Below are 27,358 nucleotides of genomic sequence, written 5' to 3' on the forward strand. Positions count from 1 at the left end.
ACCATGACAGTGACGTTGACGTATGACGCACGATGTACATACAAAATAAAAGTCGGATTTTGCAGTAGTGTAATGATAAAAAACGGTAGGTGACTGTCGTTTCCCGTGCTTTTAGCAACTGTATGTTTTGTTTTTCTAACAGTACCCAGTGGATCTCAGACTTTTCACTTTAGTTTTTTCTACAGCAAAATTTAAAGACGCTAACAATTTTTTTCCTGACAGAATGTTTCTACTGCATATTTTAAATAAGGGCACTTGGAGGGTTCTTAATGCCCCATAGACCCCTGATTGAAAACCACTATCTACAATGAAAGTCTTCGGTAACAGCTTATACAGCTTGTCACTTAGCAGCACACCTGTGTTCAAAGGCTTAAAAAGAATACTGTATACTGGCTGGGACATACAAACCAGCAGCCCGATTAAACAGACTTACTGTATGCTCTCAGCGGGGAGTTTTGTTTTGTTCTTGTATTTACTTTATTCTTCTTTTTCACTGGATTTAATTTATTAATAAAAGTGTTTTCATATTTTTTTTTCTTTCAGAAGTAGAAATTGGCCTTATTCGCAGAACCCATCAAGATAACTTGTGGTAAGGTATGAATCTAATTAAATTATTGCTTGAAAGATATTACAAAAGAAGGTCCTTTAACAAAACTCTACCTGTGAAATATATTGAAGAGAGGATCCTGATTTCTTCATTTAAGTAGGGTATTAAATGAAGGCATTCAGCACAAAGTACAATAATAACATCTGGCATTTCACATGTTGTTTATTTATTCATAACTGTAAAAATACATTTAAAATTACACTTAGTACATCTTAAAAATGCATACTTAAGTAGCCTATTGCTGGTCATAAATATTCACTTCTAAAAATGAAATAAAGATTCCTTATTATCACTGATGGTCCCAATAAGAACTTTTAGCCTTCACAGAACCTTTCTATTGCCCAAAAGGGTCTTTATATGTTGAAAAAAAAAGTTTTTTCTCATTATCAGACGATTACTATACAAATGTTTATTTTAGAAACTATTTACTGATACTTTTTTGGGAACCCAAATAATGGTTCTCCTACAGAATATTTATTGTGAAGAAAGTCATACATACAAGAAGTCCAATACACATAGCTTATAACAGGTTCTGGGCTAAACAGGAGTCAATGTAAGCATCTAAATGCCTGTGACCATTTCTATTGCAGATTGGAGCTTAATGTTGAGCAGGCACTGTGGGATCCCAGCAAGCATTTTTTGTTTTACGTCTAATAGACCTCTAAATATAGACGGCTTGGTTAAAACAAGGCAAAATATGGTCTGGAAAGGAAAATCTAATCGACATCCCCCCAAACAAGCCCTGTATTTGATGAATAGTCTAGTTGTGGGACTATTCTTAGATTTCTATTAGATGTCTATTAATTTAGCCTTGTTTTTATTGGTCACTGACAGACAAAATTTAGCCTTGTCAAGCCAAGTCGTCTATGGTTTGAGCGGTTCTGGCATGTTTTCATGTGGAGGCAGCCATGACAGTGATGCTGATGTATGACACACGTTTAGATGTCTATTAGACGTCTATTAAACATAAAAAATCTTAGTGGGATGCTTCAGTCAGCCTCTTGCATGCTCATCCTCTTGCTTGTGTTTTCAGTGCAGCGCTCCAGAATGAGCTGAGGACTGGGCCGAGGAGGAACCACCGGAACACTTTTATCCTCATCTTCTGCTTGAGGAGCGCTGGATTTCTCGATGTTCTCTAAGTGAACACAAGACAATTGATAGTTTTAGCAAACAGCAATTTTTTGAGTGCAATAGGAAAGAATTTGAAACTGAAAATAATTAAATAAATAACTATAAATGACATATAACAGAACAATAAGATATAAAATTACTATAAATCGGTACAATTAAATATAATAAAGTATAATTACATAATAATAATAATAATAACAATATAAGATATACATTTATTCATGCATTTTCCTTCTGCTTAATCTCAAATTTATTATTGCCACAGCCTTATGCAGCCCAAGACTGGGTACTCACTGAAGCTAAGCAGGGATGAGCCCGGTCAGTATCTAGATGGGAAACCACATGGGAAAACTAGGTTGCTGTTGGAAGCGGTGTTGATGAGACCAGCAGGGGGAGCTCAACCTGCAGTCTGTGTGAGTCCTAATGCCCCAGTATAGTGAAGGTATATATGATTTACGCAGCGGATGCCCTTAATATAATATATAGGAATGTTTTACTGATGGAACCGATCCTATTTTTAATTTCAAAAACTTAAGAGTTTTGCATTTCCTGCTGCCATTTTATATACTTAACCAGCGACCTTTTTGCTGTAAGGCAAACGTGCTACCCACTGTGCCACCGTGCAGCCATAAAATTGTATTATACGCAGTTATAAAATGTTATTATATTATTAGTTTGTAGTTTTAATTTGTTAGTTTTCACTACTGTTATGTTAGGTTTAACTAAATTGTAGAAGTTTCTATTTTATTTATTTATTAGTTTTTAAAAATCATTTAACTTTTGGTTTGCTTTAGTCATTATAGTTTTAGGTTAGGGAAATTCACATTTTTTACAACAATTCGTTCACATTTTATTTTCAGTTTTAGAAAAAACTATTTCAGTTTTATGATTTTTGTTTTAAATAAATTTTAGTTAACAATATTGATATGTAGGGTGACTCGATGGCTCAATGGTTAGCACTGTCTCCTCACAGCAAGAAGGTCGCTGGTTTGAGTCCCAGCTGGGTAAGCTGGCATTTATGTGTGGAGTTTGCATGTTTTCCCTGTGTTGATGTGGGTTTCCCCTGGGTGCTCCGGTTTCCCCCACAGTCCATACACATGAGCTATAGGTGAATCGAGTAAATAAAATTGGCCTTAGTGTACCATGGACTAAGTCAAAGGAAAATGAATATTGTTATATACAAAAATAAATTCTTTCGATTACAACAATGTCCTCATTTTACTTATGGATATTTAGTTAATTTTATTATTAGATTTATTAATTATTGATTATCACTATTAAATCAGTTCACTGAAATTTCATTAAGAGAAGCCAAAATGTTAGTTTTTATAGTATAACTGTGAAAACCTTTACTAACCAGTATTTTTAGAATCAGTATTCTTTATGTAGAGCACACACACACACACACACACACACACACACACACACACACACCTCTGTTTGTCCTCCTCTCCTGCAGTGGAGATCGTGTCCCGATCCTGGAATGAGAGTTCAGTCTTCCTCTCTGCTGTAAGAAGCGACGGCTCTGTTTCCGGTAGCTGTCCTGACTGATTCGCCGGCGTACCGTAGAATGGATACTCTGGGCATTGCGGATGGTCGACCTGTTGGCCAAAATGAAAAATACTGTAAGTTTAATCTGATATTTATCAAAACACAGTGGGTGGGCTGCACCAATAAGAATTAAAACAAGCAAATCTCAGGACTAATCAGGGGTTTGTTTTTGTTTTTTTAATCATTTTTACATTCCAGCAGAACTAAAAGAAATACAACTTTATCTACAAAAAATATTCAGAAAAGAATGTCCTTGCTCTGTTAAATATAATAAAAAATTATGTTAATGTAAGATTTTTTTTTTTGGGGGGGGGGGGGGGTTGTCTTCAACTGTATGTGTTTGTTTGTGAAGTATCTGAGAATCCTTGTAGCAAACTTATGTGTGACTTGCTTTAAAAAAGCAACCATTCTTTTGTGTTGTGTTTTATTTTCACTATTTTATATTTATTTATTCTTCATTTAATTGTTTTATTTAATCATATGATCATTAGTAATTTATATAATTAACCTTGTATCATTTTATTGATCATTACTATTATTTTTATTGATTATTATTTATCATTTCATTATGTTTTTATATTTTATTATTACTATTTTTCAATAATTATTGCTTCATTATTAGTTCATTTTTCCATATTGTTATAATCTTATGGCTGTGTGGATTTAAGTAACACTTGTTTTCATGAGCTGGAGATAAGAGAATGTCTCCATTTTAAGGTCTGTATTGTCACTGGACAATGATGTGAAGTTGTAATTTTCCCTTGCTGTGGTAAAATAACACTTGTTGGATTTGTACTGGTCAGACATTGAATCATACGCAACTATTCAATATACTCCGCTCTTTCCTTATCATCATTCCTTCATCTCCTGCTTCTGCTCCTCTCTGGCTTTTCCTGTCAACTCTTATATTGATAGGAGATTGTTATTCAGTTGAATACTAATTAACAGGTTTGGGTATTGGCAGCTCCCCAGAGATCAGTCATTTTCTGACAAGATCTGATGTTCAGTGCTAGGTCTTATTTATCTGGCATGGAGAATGTGTTCTAACATTTGTATTAATATGTATTCATTCATTTTCCTTCTGCTTAGTCCCTAATTTATAAGTATAAAATTATATAAATATATACGTAATGGGCTATCTTTTTAATTATAGAAAAAGGGCAAAATCTAAATGGGATTCTAGTCAATAAATAATAAATATAAGGTAAAAATAACAATAAAAAAAGTGAACTGCATTCTTTCTGAGAATCTTTAAACCTCAACAGCAAGTTTAAAGTTAATCCTCAGCTGAAATTCATAACCCAGTTTAAACTCAAAGAGTAACATGATAATAGTTAATTCAGGTTAAACCCTGATTTAATAAAGATTTTACCAATAATATATTTATCTAATAATTGATTCTAATAATTAATATTGTTTTTCGGAAAACAAAATAGTTTTTACAGCTATTTTGGTGTACAAAATTGTTCTTGGAGCTTCGTATGAATACAGTTGAAATACTATCGTCACATGGACTGTTTTGACAATGTTTTTGTTTCCTTTTCAGGACCCTTGCTGTCTCAACTCAGAGGATTGGAATCACATGAAGAACAGTAATTAATAACATAATTTTTTCATTTTTTGTGTGAACTAACCCTTTTCTCAGTAATTGTTATCTAAAATTATTGTTGTACCTTCTTGGTGGTGGTGTTGCTCTTCTGACCACGTCCCTCTCAGCATCCACCTCTTTCTTCTCCCCCGTCCTGCACAGGAACATGGACGGATAGAAGCCGGTTTCCTCGCCTTTCCTGTAAAAGACATTTCCTTTAAATTTTTGGCAATCTGTTATGATAAATCATCAGATAGTTTCGACACATTCTTAAGTAGGAGAGCGCGACTCGTACCTGACCACCCACCACCCATCAAGAAGTTTATGGATGACTTCAATAATGACTCCTGCTTCGAGAGTCATCTCATCCTGTTCCACAGCTTTATAGCCTCTGGTGGTTTTGTAGAGCTCTCCTGTTGAGGATATAAATCATCAGCATCGCACAAATAATCAACACAGTTAAAAAGATAATACACCCAAACATTTATCTTTGTGGTGACGTCTTTCTTTAGTAAATAGTAAAGATGATTTTTAGCTAAACCGTGGCGCTTGCAATATGTAATGGAAGTTAATGGCTACTGTTTTTGAGATTTAAAATAAACATATACAAAGAAGTCTAAATTAATATCCATGTACGGTGACCAAGAGAGATCAAAAAGTTAAGAAAACACATGTATATAGAGTAACACTAACAAACTGAGAACACATATTCATCATTTTGACAACAAGCATGCAGGCGAATTGTCACAACACATGTAAATATAGAAATATGCTAGAAATAGTGCAGATCACAAAGGAAACTTGTCGGGGGACTCAACAAAATGATGAACACGTCAGCTTCATTTTTAGGGTCATTGGTATTGTCGATGACCTGAGAGGTGAGTTTTTCGTTTATTTTAATGTTTTAATATTTTTTAGCCATAATAATCTGACTAATTGTACAATTAAGATTACAAGAAATCATTCTCAGCAAGAGTGACACTCAGAATTGAACATGCAAACAACAACAGGGCTCGAAATTGCGGCCATTTTGCGCCCATAATTTTATCTATGCGACCTCAAAATATATTTGGGAGCATTTATGCGAGTGCATAAAACTGTTGTGTGCGTTGACTTGCATTTTTTGCAGGACCAGGGTTTCAGCTAAAATCATCTTTACTGTTTATTAAAGAAAAAAAAGTCACCTACATCTTGCATTGTCTGAGGGTAAATCAACAGCAGATTTTCATCTTTGGCTGAACGATCACTTTAATTACTTTCAAAGTACAGTTGAGATTCATATCAGTGATCAGTATGGCAATAAACACTGACCTGCATAATTAGGCTCCGGTTCCTCAGATTCATCTGCTCCATCAAGCGGCTCTAAGTATGAAGCTGGAACCCATCCTCTCCTGGACTCACACTGACAAAACCACCAGCCTGGAAACATCACAACAGATCTCCTTTACACTCTTTGACATCAGGAAACTTTAACATTGATGAAAACTTTAAAGTGCACAAAAAAGGCTCTTTTTCAGACTAAGAAGTGAATGATTCTTTGAAGAACTATTGGCTGAAAGGTGCTTTCGGGAACCAAGACTGATCCTCATAAAGCATTGCTGCAAAATCTGTCTTTTTATTCTCTTTGTTGACTTTTTATTAAAAATTCAAGTAAATTAAAAAGCAATCTTATATACATAGAAAGCATCTTAGATGCGAGTGGTTTTTATGTGTCAAAATAACTTTGTCAAAACGGTAAATGTAAAACCAAACAGATTCATATAAAAACATTCGCCTGGACTTTTTCAAATATATTTAAAATAATAAATGATCATACTGATTTTTGTTTAATTTTTTTTAATTATTAAAAATGTCTTGCTGACAGATTTAAGCAAAAACCTAATGCTTAATCCTAGATAGTGTCATCTCTTAGAGCAAGTTGCGATTGCTCTGAGAGACTTTGTAGGCAGTAAAAGTGAACACTTCACTAGCGAGGAAACAGATCTGCTCTTGTGTGAGTATATTGTGTGCCAGCAGACCATCTACAGAGGTTATAATTATGCAGGCAATAATATTATTTTACATATTATTTTTTTAATTTTTCATGTTTAAAAAATATTTGTGTGCTGCTGTGCATCCCTGTGTGTAATAAGCAAAGTGTACCCACCTATCAACTATCAAATAGCAAAATAAAAAACAGCGCCATTGATTGTAGACCAGCTTTTAGTTGGTCAATGGCGTTTAGTTGGTTTATTTCAGTCGCCTCAAAATAGCAGTTTGCCAACAATGTGCCTTAACAAACCTCCATTTCAGACCAGCACACCTGCACAAATGGCATGAATGTAATTGCTTTTTAAACAACGTATCACACGACAACACAATCTCACGGCAATTCGTAACTTTTTCATTTAGTGGCTAATTCGTACAAATTCGTACGATCTAATTTGTACATTTTAGTACGATTTGCGTATCCCCCAATGACGGTTGGGTTTAGGGGTGGGGTTAGGTGCCACGCCCCCTTTTTAAAATCGTACATTTTCTTACGACTGAACTCGTACGAATTAGCCACTAAACTGCCAAAACGTAAAATACTTACGTTTTCTCGTGAGATCAGGCAAATTGATACCTGCAACAGGCTGAAAGTGAAAATAGGCAAAGAATCACTTGCGTCATGGCGCCCCTTTGCACCAGGTGATTGATAGTTAGGATTGTTTGACTTTGTCTTCTTTGCTGTCACTTTTTATCGGTTTATTCTGTGCTTAATATAAATTCACTCCAAACGTCTGAATGGTAGTGTATTGGTTTCTGCAGAGCCATTGTTTTCAACAATGCTAATGGTATAATGTTGTTTTTGAATGTCAATTCAGCATATCAGAATGATTTCCTAAGAGTCATGTGACACTGAAGACTTTTAAGTTAAGAAGTGAAGTGAGTATTGTCAAGTAAGGTTACCCATACTCAAAATTGCTCCTCTGCTTTTGACCCATCTAAATCCACCTCCCTAACAATTCGGTCACAATTGCCCCTTGTTAAAATTTTGTTAAAAGAATTTAAAGCCCTAAACGTTATTGTGTTGTACTTTCATTAATTATAAGGACTCACCATTTGGGCTTTTCTCCACGATGTCCACCATGTCTCCCATCTTCAGCGTGAGCTCATACTTGGAGCTCTTGCTGTAGTCTGCGATCACTCTGTAGGTCTCGAGAATGATGGGCCCTGTGATTTCTGCAGAGAAAACAACAGCTATAAAAAACACTGTGGAGAAATAACATACAGTGCTTTGCATTTACAGGAAGCTGATCCTACCTGATGTGGTGTTGCTCCGTACTCTGTTTGTGGACATAATGAAGGTCTCATTTCTTTTGTATCTATAGAAAGATAATAGGTAATGCAATGAGCATTTATATGGCGCATGCTATACAATCATACAAAGGAGTATTTTTAAAAAAGTATCAAATAAAAAAAGTAATTCAAATAAAAAGAGTAAAAAATATCAGTTACATTTTATTTATAAGAAATGATATGTTAAGTAATATAAAGCATGATCTCATGAGGAAACGTAACTATTTTATGTTTTATCAGTTTCGTAATAATAATTTGTTCGAAATAATTCAAGTTAAGTTGTACAATTTTAGATTTTAAGTACCCAACCTCACGCCTAAACCCCGCCATCATGGGGGATGATCAAATCGTATCTAAATTGTGCAAATGAGATCGTACAAATTTATTCGAATAAGCCGCTAAATCAAAAAGTTATGAATTGCCATGAGATAGTGTTGTAATATCAAATAAGAAAGCAAGCTGTTCATTGTAATATCAGCTAATGTGGTATAACAAAACTGAACAGTTAAAACAACAAGAAGTTATGACTTAGTGAATTACAGTTTAGACACGACTTTGTTTAGTTTTTTCTGTGTGTTTCATAGCAACAAGAAAAATATTTCGCTCCTGAATAAATCAGATTTGAAAATCAATTTAGCCTATATGTTATTCAGTTCTTCATTCATTTTGCTTGTCTCATTTCCAAATGATCCAGCAGTTTTGAACGAATCGCTTGAATGAGTGATTCAACCATCAAGAAAGAGATTTGATGCTTCGCAATGAGGTCCATTTAAGTAGTCTGTCCAGAAATGGGGGGAAGGGTGGTAAGAAAATAATGTTAACTTGTGCATTGATTTAAATCTGTTTTGTTTTTTCTGTGCGTTTCATAGCAAAACAAACACATTGTTGCTCCTGCATGAATCATGTTTATAAACAAATCAATTTAGCCTGTTTCAGTCATCCATTATTTTTACTTGTCTCATTTCCAAATGATTCAGCAGTTTTGAAAGAATTGGTATTGAATTGGTGATTCAACAAAAAACTCATCAAGAAAGTGATTGAAGTCATTTAAGTGGTCTGTTCAGAAAAGGGAGGGTGGTTAGAAAATAATGCTAACTTGTGCATTGATTTGATTCTGTAAAATGTGAAAATAATAAATTGATGAAAAAAGAAAGTAGTTTGAATCAGCAACCATCATGAGCAATGGTTAAACATAAATTGCCCATAAATACGCACTACAAACACCAGAGCATATGCATTAACCACAGAGCAACTATAAGTTTAAACAGTCAGATTTATAAAAAGTTAAAAAAAAAGACAAGAAACACATTTTTGCTCCTGAATGAATCAGTTTAAATCAAATCACTTTTATTTTCACATCATCATCAGCAGCATGTGTGCAATGATGAGTGAAAAGCTTAGGTGCTGGCTCCAGACTGTGCAAAACAGCATACTCCCCAAAAAACAAGACTATGTAAAATTGACAGCGAAATGTACAATGAATAGGTGTACCCATAGTTGTAGGCAGTATTGTTTTAAGTATGGATTGGTTAAAGTGCAGTGCATGCTACATATTGGTGTGCAGTGAGGGGTATGAAAGAGTCTGTGTGAGATGTATTAATCAGCCTGATCATTCATCAGCCTGATAGTCTGAAGGAAGAAACTTTCCTTCAGTCGGCTGGTGCGTGACCAGATGCTGCGGAACCATTTTTGTAAACTAATCAGTTTAGTCTATGATTCAGTCATTCGTTCATTTTACTTGTATCATTTCCAAATGATTCAGCAGTTTTGCACAAATCACTTGAATCAGTGATTCAACCAATAACTCATCAAGAAAGAGATTTGATGCACGGCAATGTGGACATCAGTCTGTCCACAAAGGGGAGGGTGTTACCAAAATTGATTTCACCTAGTTTTCAAAATTTTACTAAGCATTAGCACAAGAATTTTCAGAAAAAGAAAACTAAATGTTGTTTTAAACATCAAAAATATGGCTAAATAAATCAAAAGTAAATCAGACAATATATATTTTCCATTTTTCAGGGCTATAATACTCCAATATAAGCCAAAGATGTATTTAGAAGGCCTAAATTTATTTAATATAATATAATGTGATACATAGATTGTAATTAAATTATACTTAAAAAATGTCAATAAGTAAAATTTTACCAAACAGGAACAAACTTTTGCTCCTAAATGAATCATTTTATAAACAAATCAATTTAGCCTATATATTATTCAGTCATCCGCTCATTTTACTTGTCTCTTTTGCAAATGATTCTGCAGTTTTAAACGAGTGATTCAACCAATAACTCGCAATGAGGTCCATTTAAGTGAGCTGTCCAGAACGGGGAGGTTTAGAACATAATTCTATCTTGTGCATTGATTTGATTTAGTAAAATATGAAAATATTAAATAGATGAAAAAAATGGCATGAATTAGCAAACATCATGGGCAAAACTTGCAAAAATTGCCTAAGTAACCACTTACGGATGTGGTGCTGGTGGAGTTTCATCTTCAGGCCTCATTTTGAAGAAGTCCCGAATGAGCTGACAGCGGGAGATGTTGGCGGGCAGGTTGAGAAGAGATCGGCAATATTCAGCAAGAGTCGCCTGCCTCGTCTCTGTGGTTTTCTGATTGTCCAGCCATTTAGGAGCTGAGAGAGATTTAACGACAGGACGTAAGATGAAGTATTGCATTAATATACACAATAATGTAAGAATAGGTTTTGAATATTACACAGGCTCTATATATTTACAATATCTTTTATGAAATATATTATTTTGTTCAAGTAAATTCAACATAGTCGAATTGAGTTATTTTAATGTTACCAAAATAGATTTCACCTAATTCACAGAATTTTGCTAAGTAACAATAGCACAAGAACATTCAGAAAAAGAAACTAAATGTTGCTGTAAACATCAAAAATGTGATTTAAAATAAATTAAAAGTAAGTCAGACCATCTGTATTTTTCATTTTTCAAGGGGACAATACAGATATAAGCCAAAGTTGTATTTTTTAAGGTCTAAATTTAGGAAAGTGTCACAATAACCAGCAATCCAGCCTGTGCAGATTGCTGGTAAACACAGTATCGCATAAAACTACAAATCCACCATTATATGGACTATAAGATCCGGTCATGCACTGCACACACACACCGGTTCCTAATCCTGGCTGATTACTAACTCACACAGGCTGCTCAAAGCCAGATTAGTTTGACCAATAATAAATACAGCACACTTACACAGACTTTGCTGAGTCTTGTTATGCTGTTTCTGAACATTATGACGCGGTTGCCTTGCTTTTCCGTGTTAGACCTTTGCATTGTTTGTTTACTTTGCCTGCCTGTACTGACTATTCACCTGAAATTTGACTACAACTCTGAATTTCCTGCGTAAATCGTTGCTTGCCTGACCATCATCCTAATAAACCCTGCGTTTGGATCCGCACTTCCATTGTCAGCATCTCCCCGTTCACATTACAGAAAATAATACTTAGATTATAATAAAATTATACTTAAAATTGTCAATAAGTAAAAAAAAACTTTTTTTAACTAAACTTTACCAAACACAAATAAATTAATAAAAACTAATTGTAAATATTTATAATAATTGTTAATAATTGTATGAGGTAGAAACTTTATATGCTATAAAAATTATACAAATAAAAAAGAACAAAACATAAAAACATTTTAAAAATGTAAATATTAAAAGATCATAAAAAACCAACAATAATTTCTGCAGTCATAAAGCTAACCAATCCATCATAATAAGTTACTTTTGTTCATAAACATATTAGTTTCGTCCATCAACACCCTGGTGTCAAGTGAAAATACTATTGCATTTATTATTTAATTATGAGTATTCTATATTTTTTAGATTACAGTAATTAAACAGGGAGTTTTATTTACATTTATTTCAAAGGTTCACCCAGGAGTCATGATTACCTATTAGAGTTTAAGTGAAAACAAAGACTTTTCTATTGTCTGCAATAATGGAAAGTCCAAGGAAAGTACGGCTTTTCATCAAGTCACAACATCCCTCACACAAAAAATACAGTTTTGCAGAACAGAAACTCAAATCATGAAACCCAAACAAGAAGGAATATCACTGCACGCCATACAAATACAAAGTTTTTAGATCTGAGGCACCTTTAGAGAACTTGCTACGCTTGACAAATAGCAGGTGTTTCCTCTTCTAATGCACAGAGAAGCAAAACTTATTTCAGCAGTGTGAAAATAAAACTTTCAATTTATGAGGGCAAATTTATTGCTTGCCAGTAAGTCTGTGGCAGTTGTTAATCTAGTAAATCATTTATGAACAGACATTTTGTTCATTGGGAAAGTGGGTTAAATGGTATGAAGAATTACTATTTACGATCACAAAGTTTTACCTGGTAATGTGGGAATGATTCGGTCCTTTTCGTCAATATCTCCTGCCTCAATAGGAAACATTTCCTTCAGAGTTTTCTGTAAGATAAACATCTTTTACTTAAAAAAGCATTTTTAAGGGTTATTTACATTAAATTATTTCAAACTGCAGTCTCTCTAACAGAAAATATCTTTTTCAAATTGAGCTTATGCTATACAAACTTCATTCATTCATTTATTCATTTTCCTTCAGCTTAGTCCCTTATCTATCATGTGTTACCACAGCAGAATGAACCACCAACTATTCCAGCAAATGTTTTACACAGCGGATGCTATTCCAGCCACAACCCAGTACTGGAAAACACCCATACACTCTTATTTACACACTTATACACTACATCCAATTTAGTTTACCCAATTTATTTTTTATAAATTATATTTGAAGAGTTTAGATGGAAAAAAATCTAAAAGCCATCTGATATTATCCTCTAAAATTGCATTTTTCTCAGAATCCTGTTTGTAGACTCAGTAATTTTACTTTTATAGTGAGGAATAAGTTATTTACATTGCCTTTAAAGTGAAATAACTGAACATAAACATAGGAGAGTGAGAAAATTGTCATTTTAGGAGAACATTTCAGATTAGGTGTTTGCATCGGAACTCTTCATATATATATATATATACAAATACGACAATGAACTAGAAAGACTTTCATTGTTTGCTGCAATGAAAATGAAATCAGTTAAAATATATAAACTTTCTTCACTGTTGATAATAAACAATATAAAAAGAAGAGACTTACATGTAATGTGTGTACTTCTGGATAGCGTCTGTACACCAGCTTTTCAGACTGATCGCTCCATTTAACCAGGAGCATGTACACCTTTGAAAAAATAGTTTTAGCTAAATATCTTTAGCATATTTTATCACAACTATTATTATTTTCATTGAACACTAACAAAGATATTTTGAAGAATGTTGGAAATCTGTAACCATTGACATCCATAGTAAGAAAAAGTTGGTTAATGGTCACCAGTTTCTCATTTTCTTCAAAATATCTTTAAGTTCAACAGAACAAAATAAACTCATAAAGGTTTGGAACTTGTTTAAACATTAAGTGAATCATAATTTTTGTGTAAACTGTCCCTTTAAATATGTACTGTACAGCAGCCACACTTTTAATATTTCTGAATAGTAACTGCTATTTTTTGGACTATAGCCTACAGTTACTTACATAGTGCTGGCTGGGAAAGAATCTTTTCTCAAATCCAAGCAGTTCCACATGTCTCACGTATGTTTCAGCCATCCTGTGATGAAGATGAAACGAGTCTGACGGCGAGATGAAGTGTGTGAGCGAGTCTTCTGTGTGTTGTGTTCACCTGAGCTTTATATGCCTGCAGGAGGAGCCACATCTCGTCTTCAACTTCCTATTTCACCACGGGCCTGATGAGGAAATACGCAACAGAAATTCCAGAATTTGGTGTTTAACAGCATACTGTTAAACAGTAGTGCATTTCTCTTCTGTTTGAGAAAGAACATACTTTGATGGGTAAATTACATATTTGCATTTTGAAATATACACAAAGGGTAAAGATTTTGATCATAAATGTCCTTAAAAATTGTACATTTCTTCAAGCAACCATGGCAATGCTTTTATGTTACTTTAAAATAATTGATTTTAAAGTCACATAATTAATTAAGAGTTAATCAGGTTTCAACTACATTTTTCTTAAAATTTAGCGTAATATTTTTAGTCAGTTTGACTGATTTAATTTGAGATGACTAAAAAAAGTTCCTTTGGTTGAATTAGAAAGTGTAAGGCAGGAAAAAGTTTACCGTGAAATGTAATACATTTATTTAAGCTTTTAAATAGATTGTTTAGACCTGCATTTTGATGTGGAAAAGTTTTCTCTGCAGTGACTTTTGTTGCCATTTGTAATTGTTTAAAGCAATATATCAAATAGAAAATAATATGCATAGAAATAAATCTGAACACAAAATAAGTTATTTTGAAGAAGGTTGGAAATCTGGAACCACTGACTTCCATAGGGGAAAGTCAATGGTTTCTTCTTTTCTTCAAAAAAATCTTCTTTTAGGTTCAAAGTGGTTTGGAACTTGAGTAACGACAGATACATACTGCACATAATGATAATAATAATAATAATTATTATTATTATTATTATTATTATTATTATTATTATTATTATTATTATTATAACAATAACAACAATAATAATAACAATAATAATAACAACAACAACAACAATAATAATTATTATTATTATAACAACAACAACAATAATAATAATAACAATAACAACAACAACAATAACAAGAACAATAACAATAATAATAATAATAATAATAATAATAATAACGATAATAATAATAATAATTATTATTATTATAACAACAACAATAACAACAACAACAACAATAATGACAACAACAACAACAACAACAATAATAATAATAATAATAATAATAATAATAATAATAATAATAAAAATAATAATAACATATCATTGATGTTTTAATGTTTATTATAATGCAGGGGACGTAATCAAACTTTTTTTGAATTTCCAAACATTGACTATGCTACCCTATATTTAAATGTTTTCAATTTCCTCATATAAGGTCACATTAGCATCAAATGTGGATGTTCAGTTGTTTGCTGTTGTTTTCTTGTTGTTGTTTTTTTTAGCTAGGTTATTTATTCATTTAATACTTCATGTATTTTATGTTTTCATTATTTAATTAATTATTAGCTTTTAATTAAGTGTCCTCCCTACACATGACACCACAAGATTACAACGTGGTTATAATTAATACATATTTTAACTGTTTGACATTGTTAAAATTACATAGAGTGACTGATGTTGTTGGTTTGCACCATCCACTTTCATTTTTAAACTGTCTGCTAGTTATTTGGTTTTCATGATCTGAGGTGAACTGTCTGCTTCTGCTTTCAGTTGTGTGGCAATGAATGTCACGTTATATGGTGTTAAAACTCACATTGGTAGCCTCTATCACTGAATAAAGCACAGAATCTGTACCTGACGAGATCAATGTCATTTGTCATAGTAGTTCATGATGTTGTTTTGCTGCGACGTTGCATAAATAGACATTCTTTCACGTTGATGGACATGGTAGGACAAAAGCTCTCTGTGTGACAAACAATGGAGCATATTGTATTGTTTTTCCTCTGATATTATTATTTAAATTAATCTAAAAAGTAATCCAAAAGTAGTCAGAAGACCCCCAGATAGCATACGAACGTGGGCCACTTTAGGCAGTTATGCGGTACTGGTTGTTTTCCTTCGGCCCAGACAAAATGAATGTGAGCCTGAAGTGGCCCACCTGTACAATGGCAAAGGGGGACAAAAGCCTAATGTGGCCCATGTGGAAAATTATAAATTTGGCCCAAATGATGGAGGACAGATGTGGGCCATAGTTGGCAAAACTGTGACATAGTCAGGTAATCTGGGTCTAAACCTAAATTGGCTCACACGTGTAGGTGCAAATGTGGCCCAGCTATCTTAAGACATATGTGTGCCACTTTTGGCAAATATTTGGCACAGTAAGCTCTGGCTATTGCGAATGTGGCCCAGAGAAAACATGCCATATGTAGCTGTTATTTCAAAAACGTATGTGGGCCACTTTTGGCAAATATTTGGCACAGTAAACTCTGGCTAATGCAGCCGTTAACCTACAGTGGCCCAGAGAAGATATGGAAAATGTGGCCCAGTTATTTTAAAACATATGTGAGTCACTTTTGGCAAATTTTTGGCACAGTAAGCTATAGCTAATGTGGATTTTAGCCGATAGTGGCACAGATAAGATGTGGAAAATGTGGCCCAGTTATTTTAAAACAAATGTGGGCTACTTTTGGCAAATATTCGGCACAGTAAGCTATGGCTAATGTGGATTTTAGCCTTAAGTGGCCTAGAGAAGATATGGAAAATGTGGCCCAGTTATTTTAAAACATATGTGGGCCACTTTTTCTGAACATTCGGCACAGTAAGCTATGGCTAATGTGGATTTGAGCCTGTAGTGGCCCAGAGAAGAAATGGCAAATGTGGCCAAGGTTATCCTAAAACAAATGTGGGCCACTTTGTGCAAATATTCGACACAGTAAGCTATGGCTAATGTGGATTTGAGCCTATAGTGGCTCAGAGAGGATATGGAAAATGTGGACCATTTATCTCAAAACATATGTGGGCCACATTTGGCGAATATTCGGCACAGTAAGCTATAGCTAATGTGGATTTGAGGCTATAGTGACCCAGAGAAGATATGGAAAATGTGGCCCAGTCATCTTAAAACATACGTGGGCCACATTTGGCAAATATTCGGCACAGTAAACTCTAGCTAATATGGATTTGAGCCTATAGTGACTTAAAAAAGACATGGAAAATGTGGCCCAGTTATTTAAAAACATATGAGGGCCACTTTTGCCGAATATTTGGCACAGTAAGCTATGGCTAATGTGGATTTTAGCTTAAAGTGGACCAGAAAAGTTATGGAAAATGTGGCATAGTTATCTTAAAACATATGTGGGCCACTTTTGGCAAATATTTGGCACGATTAGCTCTGGCTAATGTGGATTTGAGCCTAAATCGGCCCAGAGGACATTTGGCAAATGTGGCCCAGTTAACTAAAAATATATGTAGACCACATAAAATAAAGTCATCATCATGGAGAAAACTGTTTGCTTCAGTTGGGCACATAGCCCTGAACCTCTTAATATAAATTTTCTTTTGGGCTGCTGAAACACCCTGCTGAAACAGTGGGGGTTTATGCCCCTTTAAGAGCTTTGCTTGAAAAGTTTGTTCATTACAGCAAACAAAATGAAGTGAGGCACAACCTGTGATAACATAATATAATTCACTGATATTTACCAATGTTTAATCCATTTTTAGACGTAATAGGCCAGACCTTGGCCAGAATAAAAGCAAACTGTGGCCCAGAATAAAGTCAGTTCTGGTTTATTTGGTTAAATATATGGTATTGCTTTAGCTTATTTTTGGCCCAGATCTGACAAACAGGAGCGGACCGCCCTGGAGCCATCATTCCTTTCAGTATGTGGTCCAGATGTAAGTGTCTGGTGTGGGCCGGATCTGGGCCAAAATAAAAGCAAACTGTGACCTAGAATGGAGTCAGTTCTGGTTCATTTGATTAAAGTCTGGCTGATATGTGAAATTGCTATGGCTTAAATGTGGCCCAGATCTGCCAAACAGGAGCGGACCGCCCAAGTGCCATCATTCCATGCAGTATGTGGGCTGGATGTAAGTGTCTTGTGTGGGCCAGATTTAAGCCACATGAATTTTGCTAGCTGAGCATAATCTAAAAATAGTCATCTTAAATAGTAATTAAATTACTAAGTATTCATTTTATAACGATTTTAATGATTCAAAACAGTCAATCCTAATCAAGTAACTGTAAGTTCTTTCTTAATGTAGACCAAAGTGTCAATATGGACAACAGCAATCAATATACAAAATAGAAAAAAATATTTAAATACTAATAATAATGATTTTGTTAATATCGATTTACTGGTTACACTTTATTTTTTAAGGTGTTAAGGATTTGGTTTAGGGTTTTTATGCAAATTTTTGCCGCTGTTTTTACAATACAGACATTCAATGCAGTAATATTAAAACAGGTTCAGAGATGATGTTTTCAAATATGCCATTGTTTTTGTTATTTACATTGGCATCGCTGGTTTAAAGTTAATGCAGACTTTGTAAACGAGCAGTTCCTCACGTTCACATCTGTGCCGTTTGAAGTGAAAAAGAGAAGGAAGCATATGAAAAAACGAAATGTTTTTCTAGTGGTCACGGCTTTTGTTCCTCTTTTGATAATGAACAAATGTCTTTGTCTGATTTTACTGCGTAGTACAAGTGAAAACAGAAAATATACACTGATCAAATGCTGCTTGGTTTTTTCACATTTATGTTCCCACTGCGACAGCATTTCGCAAGCTGAAAGATTTCACAGGGGATTTCGGAGGGTTTGTGATGAAAGATATAACCACAAACCACCCTGCTGCCCATAGCATCTTAACAAATGCAAAACCTAAAGTTTAAAAAAAGGTTTAGTGTGTGTTTATATAGAATGATGCACTATATAAGATTCTGCATCTAATTAAATGTATTAACGTCATTTAATTTAGACTGCCCTGCTGAAAAATCCAGCTTAAACCTGTAACGCCGGGGAGTAACACCACAACAGAAGGTAGGATCCAATGTGCAGGTTTATTCACAGTCAGGCAAGCAGTGGTCAATACGGGAGCAAACAGGTATGTGAGGACAATCCAGAATCGTAGTCAGTTAAACAATCAAGAGGTCGAAAGGCAGGCGGCAGACAAGGATAACTAAATAAACAAGGCTAGGTTCAAAACAGGAAAACAAGACAAGGAAACCACGTTGTAATGCTACTTTACAGTGAACAAGACTCGGCAAACTGAAGGGGTGAATGTGTGGCTTAAATAGTGTGTGTTAATCAGTCTCTGAAAGTCCTCAGGTGTGCAAATGTAATCAAGCTAGATGAGTGAGCAGGTGTGTGGGTGAAGAGCATGTATGAAGTTGAAGTCCATTAACTGGCAGATTTGTAGTTTCATGAGTGAGTGTTTACCAGCGACATCTGGTGGTTTGTTCACTGGTAAAAATGACAAAACCAGCCTAGGGTGGTTGGCTGGTTTTAGATGGTTGACCAGCCTGGTTTTAGAGGGGTTTTGGCCATTTCCAGGCTGGTTTCCAGCCATTTACAGCCTGGTCTCAGCTGGTCAGACTGGAAAATGACCAACTAAATCTAGCTAAAACCAGCTTGACCAGCCTGGCTTAAGCTGGACATAACTGGTTTTGGCTGGGCTCCCAGCCTGGCTATTCAGGTCAAGCTGGTTTTAGCTGGTCATCTCCCAGCCTCACCAGCTACGTACAGGCTGGAAATGGCTGGAAACCAGCCTGGAAATGGCCAAAACCCCTCTAAAACCAGCTTGGTTGACCAGCGAAAACCAACCAACCAGCCTAGGCTGGTTTGCGCTATTTTTTTCAGTAGGGTGAAAACAAGACAAAGGCAAGACACATTAGACATAAACAGGGTGTTTTCATTACAAGTGTATCTTTTGTTGCACTTTATTCCATTCAATGAAGCTTAATATAGAAGTTCTAGCAAATTGAAACCGTGTCAGTCCAGTTTTCAGAGTTGAAGTTCGGTTTAGTTCCGTTGAGTGTGGTTTAATTTTCACTGGTGAAAGTTCAAACACTGAATAGCAAATCCATCGATGCACAGCTCCACAAGTCCCAAACCAAGCAAATCAGTGGAGACGGTGGCAAGGAACAAACTTTGCCAATTGACGAAAGTGAAGGAAAAAACCTTGAGAGAAGCCAGACTCAGTTGCCCATGACCATTTCTCCTCTGACCAAACTTCTTCTGCAAAGCTGCGGTCTAGGCACTGGAGAATGGAGAATGCTGGACATCCATCGTGGATAAGCTGCAGGAGTGAGTAAGGCACCGGTGGGCTGGCCCACAAGATCAATGTCACTGGGTCTTTCAGAAATCGGTCTTATCTCCACTCTTGACTGCCACAGCATCTGCTCAGGATACAGCCTGGATTATGGATACATCTAGAAGTGCTTTGTGGTTGGCATCATCTCTTCACAGGTCTTGGATCACATCAGTGGCGCTGCACAATCTCTAGAGGCCTCAGGATGAGTATGTCCAGGTTGAAATACAGAATAAAGAAAATAATTAGTGTCTTTATGTGTCTGTGTTGTACAAATACAAATTCTATTTTAATGACATTTTCTCCAAAAAGAAGTTTTTCCTTCTGCAACCTTAAATCTCCACTTCATAAGCATTTACACTTACAGCTTTATTCATATCTCTATTTTTAAAATAGATTTTAACTGATTTTATACGACATTTTATTCTAGTGAGAATTAATATGCTTTTTGGCAGTATGTTCTGGAGATATAGAAAATTCCATTTGCTTAAACAGACAGAGTAAATTAACACGTTTAAATAGACAATGTATTGTTTGCATATTTATATCGATAAATATTCAAAAAATGTAAAAAGAGGGAATTGTATCTTGTACTTTGATTTTTACTTAAAGTATGAGTAAACATTAGAAAAAGTAGACCTTTTAAAAGTACTCAAGAACAGTGAGTAGTGAGTATTACGCTGTGAAAAGCTGATGCATTTACATGTCATTTGTGAGTGTGTGTAAACGTAACATTCTGTAGTCCATTTAGCTATTGCCCAGTAGGCACACAACATCATAAGACATTAACATTAAGTTAAATTTAGGTTGTGATGTCTGGTGACCAAAATTCAAGTCAAGCCAGCGTCTAAGAGCAACGGTATTTTAATGTCCAATAACGATGTCAATGGACGTTGATATTTGGTTGATTTCAGGTTGTGTTAGAAAGTGACCAAAATCCAACTTCGAGCCAAGATCTTAAATGAACACGATATTGACGTCAAATACTGACATTTTTACCAGGAATGGCAACCAAAATCCAACGTCTGATAGACACATAGCAGTAACGTCCACACAACATGAAGCTGTAACATCATTAGACATTGATATTTGGTTTTACGTTGGAAATTGACGTCAGCCTGAGGTTGAGTTATCTCCAAACAAAATGCAATGTCCCTATGACATTGGGGTATAATGTCAATCTGATGTCGTGTTGACGTATTTTGCCTACTGGGTGTTTAAGGCCATTTTGGTCATCATACATTAAACATCCATCATCTTCCCATCTAAACAGTCTCTGGGTCATTGGGTGTAAAGATCTTGGACATCTTCTTGGACCATTTTTACGCTTCCAAACGGTTTGCTGCCATTATAAATCACCATGTCTTGAGGTAGCACATTATGATGTGAGTTTCCGTCTATACACGATTTGATTGGACAGGAATCACAGGACTGATTTATCTAATCCCCATAGACAAGAAAAAAAAATAAAGCAGTGACTGCAGATTGAAGGAAAGTAGTAGAGTAAAAGTACAGATGCAGCACTATAAATGTATTCAAGAGCAAGTAAAAGTACACATTTTGAAAACTACTTAGTCAATTATAGTTCCTGAGAAAAACATCTCGATTACAGTAATTTAAGTTGTTACTTTACACCACTGTAACTAATATAATGTTTTTTTTATAAAAAATTAATAAAACCATGACCAAACTATAATGCAAACTAAACAATTATAAAAACAACAACAGCAGCAGCAGCAACAACAAAGATTGCTCATTTCTTTAGGAACGTTGACTGGAAATTCTGTTGTTCATGCCTAAGATTCTTTGCTAAATAGGGTAACATTTTCCAAAAGGCATGTTACCACATTACGAAAATTATAAATAAATTTGTCCTTGAGTCATTATCGAAGTCACATCAAATGTGGAAGAAATGACGAAACTTGTGAAAGACTCATGACTTCTTTACAGACCTCCCTCACCCACGCTGGACACACTCCTGTATGTAAACACACTCACTCCTTTACTTTTTTTTTGGACTGATGTCTGGAATTGTCTTCTAACTTCTTGTAACATCAGTTTGACCTTTCTTCATGTGACTTTGTGTGGGCGAAAGCGTTTTACAACATTCCTTTGGATGTCCTTCCCTTATCAACGAAATTGTTTATTTATTCATTCGTTCATTTTCTTTTGGCTAAGTCCCTTTATTCATCAGCGGTTGCCACAGCGGAATGAACCACCTACTATTTCAGCATATATTTTACACAGTAGATGTGTAGTAGTACCAGGTGTGACCTAGTATTGGGAAACATCCATACACTCTCATCACACACTCACTCATTCACTCTGGTCAATTTAGTTTATTCAGCTCAAGTCTTTGGACTATATAGGGGAAACCGGAGCAACCGGGGGAAACCAACGCGAACACGGGGAGAACATGCAAAATTCACAGAGAAATATTCCAACTGGAAATTAAATCAGTGGCGTTTATGCTGTGAGGAGACAGTGCTAACCACTGCGTCACCGTGTTGCCCCATTTTTTTTTTTTTATGATAACTCCACCATCTTGGATTTATATATTTGCTTTTCTTATAAAATCTGGGAAGATGAGTAACGTTCATTACACAAACAGACAAGGATCGTCTAAATATATTTGAATAATAATACTAATTCACTTTATTTATAAATGCCGCCTTTCTGGACACCCAAGGTTGCTAAACAACAAGCATCAACAGATATACCAAAACAAATTAATTAAACAATTAATTTAAAAAAAACAATGTCAGACAAAATTTTAAATACTAGAAGAGCTGAAGCACAAACACATCAAAGTATAAAATAACATGGTAAAGGATAGTCATAAGAAAAGATGGGTCTTGAGATGAGATTTAAAGGTGTGAAGACTATTACTGCTCCTTAGGTCCAGAGGAAGTGAGTTCCATAGCCGAGCAGCCAAACAGCGAAAAGATCTGGCTCCCATTGTGCTTAATCTTCAGTATTTCCCATCATCAACATATCAATCTTTCCTCAATTACTGTCACTAACACTGCTTTCATCATTAGATTTTGTGCATTCCTGAAAATAATGACTAATAATCTTTAGTCTGTGTTTTTTGTGCTTTAATGACAAAAAATCAAGAAATCTGTCCATTGTCTCATTTCCTCAAACATCATTCTGAATTGCCAAATACAAATCTAAATTCACTCACTCTTCCCAAACAAGTTGTAAAATGTGTGATTCATAAATTGGATTTAAAGAGTGTTGAGTAACAACACTTGAGTTTGACCATTAGGTCATGAGAACCCTTCCTGAAATGACCATGGTTGTACTACAAACAAAACAAAAACTGATCATCTGTAGTTAAACCCTGAGAACCTTAAATTAACCCATGTTTTGTAACATTAACCATAATTTAAACAGTATCTGTAGTAAAACACAGATACCCAGATATGGTTATTAGACTTTGACACAAAAAATGGTGTTAAGTGGAACATGAAGGGGCCATATGTTTCGACTTTCTCTACACACTATATCTCGCTATAACAAAAATAAATAGTTTTACATACAGTTGAAGTCAAAATAATTAAACCCAACGAATTATTAGCCCCCTGAATTATTTTTCCCCAATTTCTGTTTACAGTTTTTCTAGTTTGCTTTGACCTGGTTAAAGAAACTAGGTTCCTCTTCATTTTCCTCATCACTATCCCAGCAGAGCAGAGGACCGGTCTTGCAAATGTGTAAACCCTTTCTCATTGGGTTGACACATTTTCCCCACCATTTTTCCAAACAGTTAACACAGATGTCATTCAAGCAGTCCAAACTCCATTGTTTTAGTTTTGGTAACCAAACAGAATCCATCTAGTCCTAACTATTAAAAGCTACCAACATCAGTGTGAAATCACTGAAGCACCGATTTGACACTCCTTCACACAAATCTTCAATTAGCCATCATTCTTCAAACTTTATATAAACGATGGAAGGTCTGTGTTGTTCTGTGCCAGCATTGATGGAGGAGGTCAGTATGGCTATGTCCTATACTTCCAATAGTTTTGACTGTATATTAGTTTACATGTGTTTTCTCTAATATTTACAGTATTTTATTACTTTTGTCTGTTTTTTTTATATACAGTATTTCAGTTTTCAGCCACAGTTTGAAAAATGTCATGAATTTAATATATATTCAATCAAAGCACATCTTATTCTTGATCCAATTCTTTGCAAAAAGGCGAATTTGACAGCCCAAATAGAGACAACAAATGCCATTGGCTATAAGCTACAACGGCAAGCAATGGTGGTGCATTTTGAGTTCTGTATTTTGTATTTTGTTGTCCATTGTGTAATGATTAATTGAAAGAGCTCATATACTTGTTTGCAAGTTGTGTAGTTTGAAGGTGAAATTAGCTTTTGTTGCATATGTTAAATGTTTTGACACGATATGTGCCTTTTGCAAGCTAAATGTGTCATTTTGCCCATGAGTGCCGCTGTTTAGGCCTGTGTGTTAACTGTTTTGAAAATGTGGAGTTTCAGTTGACAACTGCATCCAAGCAATCGAGAAAAACTGTAATGACAAAAAAATCAAGAAATCTGTCCATTGTCTCATTTCCTCAAACATCATTCTGAATTGCCAAATACAAATCTAAATTTACTCACTCTTCCCAAACAAGTTGTAAAATGTGTGATTCATAAATTGGATTTAAAGAGTGTTGAGTAACAACACTTGAGTTTGACCATTAGGTCATGAGAACCCTTCCTGAAATGACCATGGTTGTACTACAAACAAAACAAAAACTGATCATCTGTAGTTAAACCCTGAGAACCTTAAATTAACCCATGTTTTGTAACATTAACCATAATTTAAACAGTATCTGTAGTAAAACACAGATACCCAGATATGGTTATTAGACTTTGACACAAAAAATGGTGTTAAGTGGAACATGAAGGGGCCATATGTTTCGACTTTCTCTACACACTATATCTCGCTATAACAAAAATAAATAATTTTACAAACAGTTGAAGTAAGAATGATTAAACCCAATGAATTATTTGCCCCCTGAATTATTTTTCCCCAATTTCTGTTTAACGGAGAGAAGATTTATTAAACACATTTCTTAACATATTAGTTTTAATAACTCATTTCTAATAACTGATTTATTTTATCTTTGATAAAGCTAGACAGCACATAATATTTCACTAGATATTTTCAAGACACTTCTACACAGCTTAAAGTGACATTTAAAGGCTTGACTAGGTTAATTAGGTTAACTAGGCAGGTTAGGGGAATTAGGCAAGTTAATATATAACGATGGTTTGTTCTGTAGACAGTCGAAAAAATATAGCTAATAATTTTGACCTTAAAATGGTGTTTAAAAACTTTAAAACTGTTTTTATTCTAGCCAAAATAAAACAAATAAGACTTTCTCCAGAAGAAAAAACATTATCAGACATACTGTGAAAATTTCCTTGCTCTGTTAAACATTTTTTTTTGGGAAATATTTAAAAAAGAAAAAAAAATGTAAGGAGGGCTAATGATTCTGATTTTAACTGAATTTTCAACAAATTTACTATACTAAGCATAGTTTAACCATGGTATCTGGGGTAAAACTAATAAGAGCCATTCCGCAAAATGAATGCCTTTTCAGTCCCCAGGACTTAATATAAATATGCAAGGAAAGTAACTCAAACATACATGTTATTATTACGAAAAGTGTCCTTGTTCCACTGTCCAAATTACAAATGTAATATTTTAAAACATTTAAAAGATTGATAAAAATTACCTACTGTTTTTTTATTGTCCCCAGTCTCTAACATTGCTTTTCACTGAAAAATTCATTCATTAATTCATTTTCTTGTCAGCTTAGTCCCTTTATTAATCCGGGGTCACCACAGCGGAATGAACCGCCAACTTATACAGCACATGTTTTTACGCAGCGGATGCCCTTCCAGCTGCAACCCATCTCAGGGAAACATACATACACACTCATACACTACGGACAAATTAGCTTACCCAATTCAACTGTACCGCATGTCTTTGGGCTGTGGGGGAAACCGGAGCACCAGGAGGAAACACACGGAGAACATGCAACACATGCAGAAACGCCAACTGACCCACCTGAGGCTCGAACCAGCTACTTTCTTGCTGTGAGGCGATAGCACTGCCTACTGCGCCACAGCATCGTCTTCACTGTAAAATATAATAATTAGAATATTTGCTTCAAATACATTTATTTAAAAAATTCTATACTTAGATAAAAGGAAATTATATATCCATTAAATAATATCCATTAAATAGTTGTTAAACAGTAAGTTGCATCATTTGGATCTTTGAAAGGCCATTGAAAGAGCAAAGATAATATATCTTGTTTTATTTTTATTTATTTTTTTACATATTTGCGGATATTGCAATGAAAACTGGAAATGTCATTTTAAAAATACTATCTTGTTACCTAAATTACTTCATAGAGGTAATTTGTTCAGTGCAAAATTTCTGATATTTGTTAAGTTGAGGGAGTTTGATAAGTTTCTTTGAGCTATTAGCATGTACAGCGTGTGGCTCAATTTCATTTACATGCAAATATTATGCTAGAAATTCAGTCCTGTTACTTTCAGTCCTGTTACTTATAAGAGTTACAGGAATGAGTAACAATAATGAAAAGCATCTTCTGATACTTAATAGAATGAACAGTTTTTATTATATTATTCATCTGATTTCCACACGTTATGGATGGAAATGTTGAAGTTGTAAGATATTTAAAGGAATAGTTTTCTCAGAAATGACAGTTCCACTACATGACACACACACACACACACACACACACACACACACTCTCTCTCTCTCTTTTCACTTACTGATTTGGTTTTCTTGTGAAAACTTTTTTTCCCTACAATTTACTCAGTTAAGTTCTGTACATCATATACTTAAATGTTAAGTAAATTATGTTATAAAAAACATGAATTTCAGGCCACAGTTTTCTTGAAAAAAGGGAAAGTGCCTTTGCATTCCTATAAAAATACATTTTTTTATGTAAATCGTGATTTTTTAAATACAAAAATCAAATGTTTGAAAGTGTAACAAACCATATTTTAAAAAGAAAATCACTTTCTTAAGAGGAAAACAAAGTAATTACCTGATAGACTTTTATTCATGCTTTTTAAAAGACTCGTTAGTTTGGGTAATATGACTGAAAAATGCATTCATCTGCCACATAATACCTTGTAAAAACTCAAATTAAGTCATTTTATGTGGACCAATACATATTTTGAAAAGTTAAGTATGTGTGTTATTAGATTCCGCCTTGAAAAGTAATTAAAAGAAGTTTAATTGTAAA

At 34.5% G+C, this 27,358-nt stretch overlaps 1 protein-coding gene across 3 annotated transcripts; it reads right to left on the reverse strand.

Moving 5' to 3' along the window:
* Positions 1-751: 751 nt before the first annotated feature.
* Positions 752-13,908, reverse strand: ncf1 (neutrophil cytosolic factor 1). Of its 3 annotated transcripts, NM_001030071.2 has the most exon segments (11): positions 752-1,742; positions 3,173-3,339; positions 4,963-5,076; positions 5,173-5,290; positions 6,189-6,296; positions 7,959-8,081; positions 8,163-8,224; positions 10,668-10,833; positions 12,571-12,646; positions 13,350-13,430; positions 13,782-13,908. In NM_001030071.2, coding segments are annotated over 11 exon segments (1,233 nt in total). In that variant the 5' UTR covers positions 13,854-13,908; the 3' UTR covers positions 752-1,596.
* Positions 13,909-27,358: the final 13,450 nt, after the last annotated feature.

Source organism: Danio rerio, chromosome 5 (assembly GCF_049306965.1).
Source record: "Danio rerio strain Tuebingen ecotype United States chromosome 5, GRCz12tu, whole genome shotgun sequence".
Classification (NCBI taxonomy): Eukaryota; Metazoa; Chordata; class Actinopteri; order Cypriniformes; family Danionidae; genus Danio; species Danio rerio.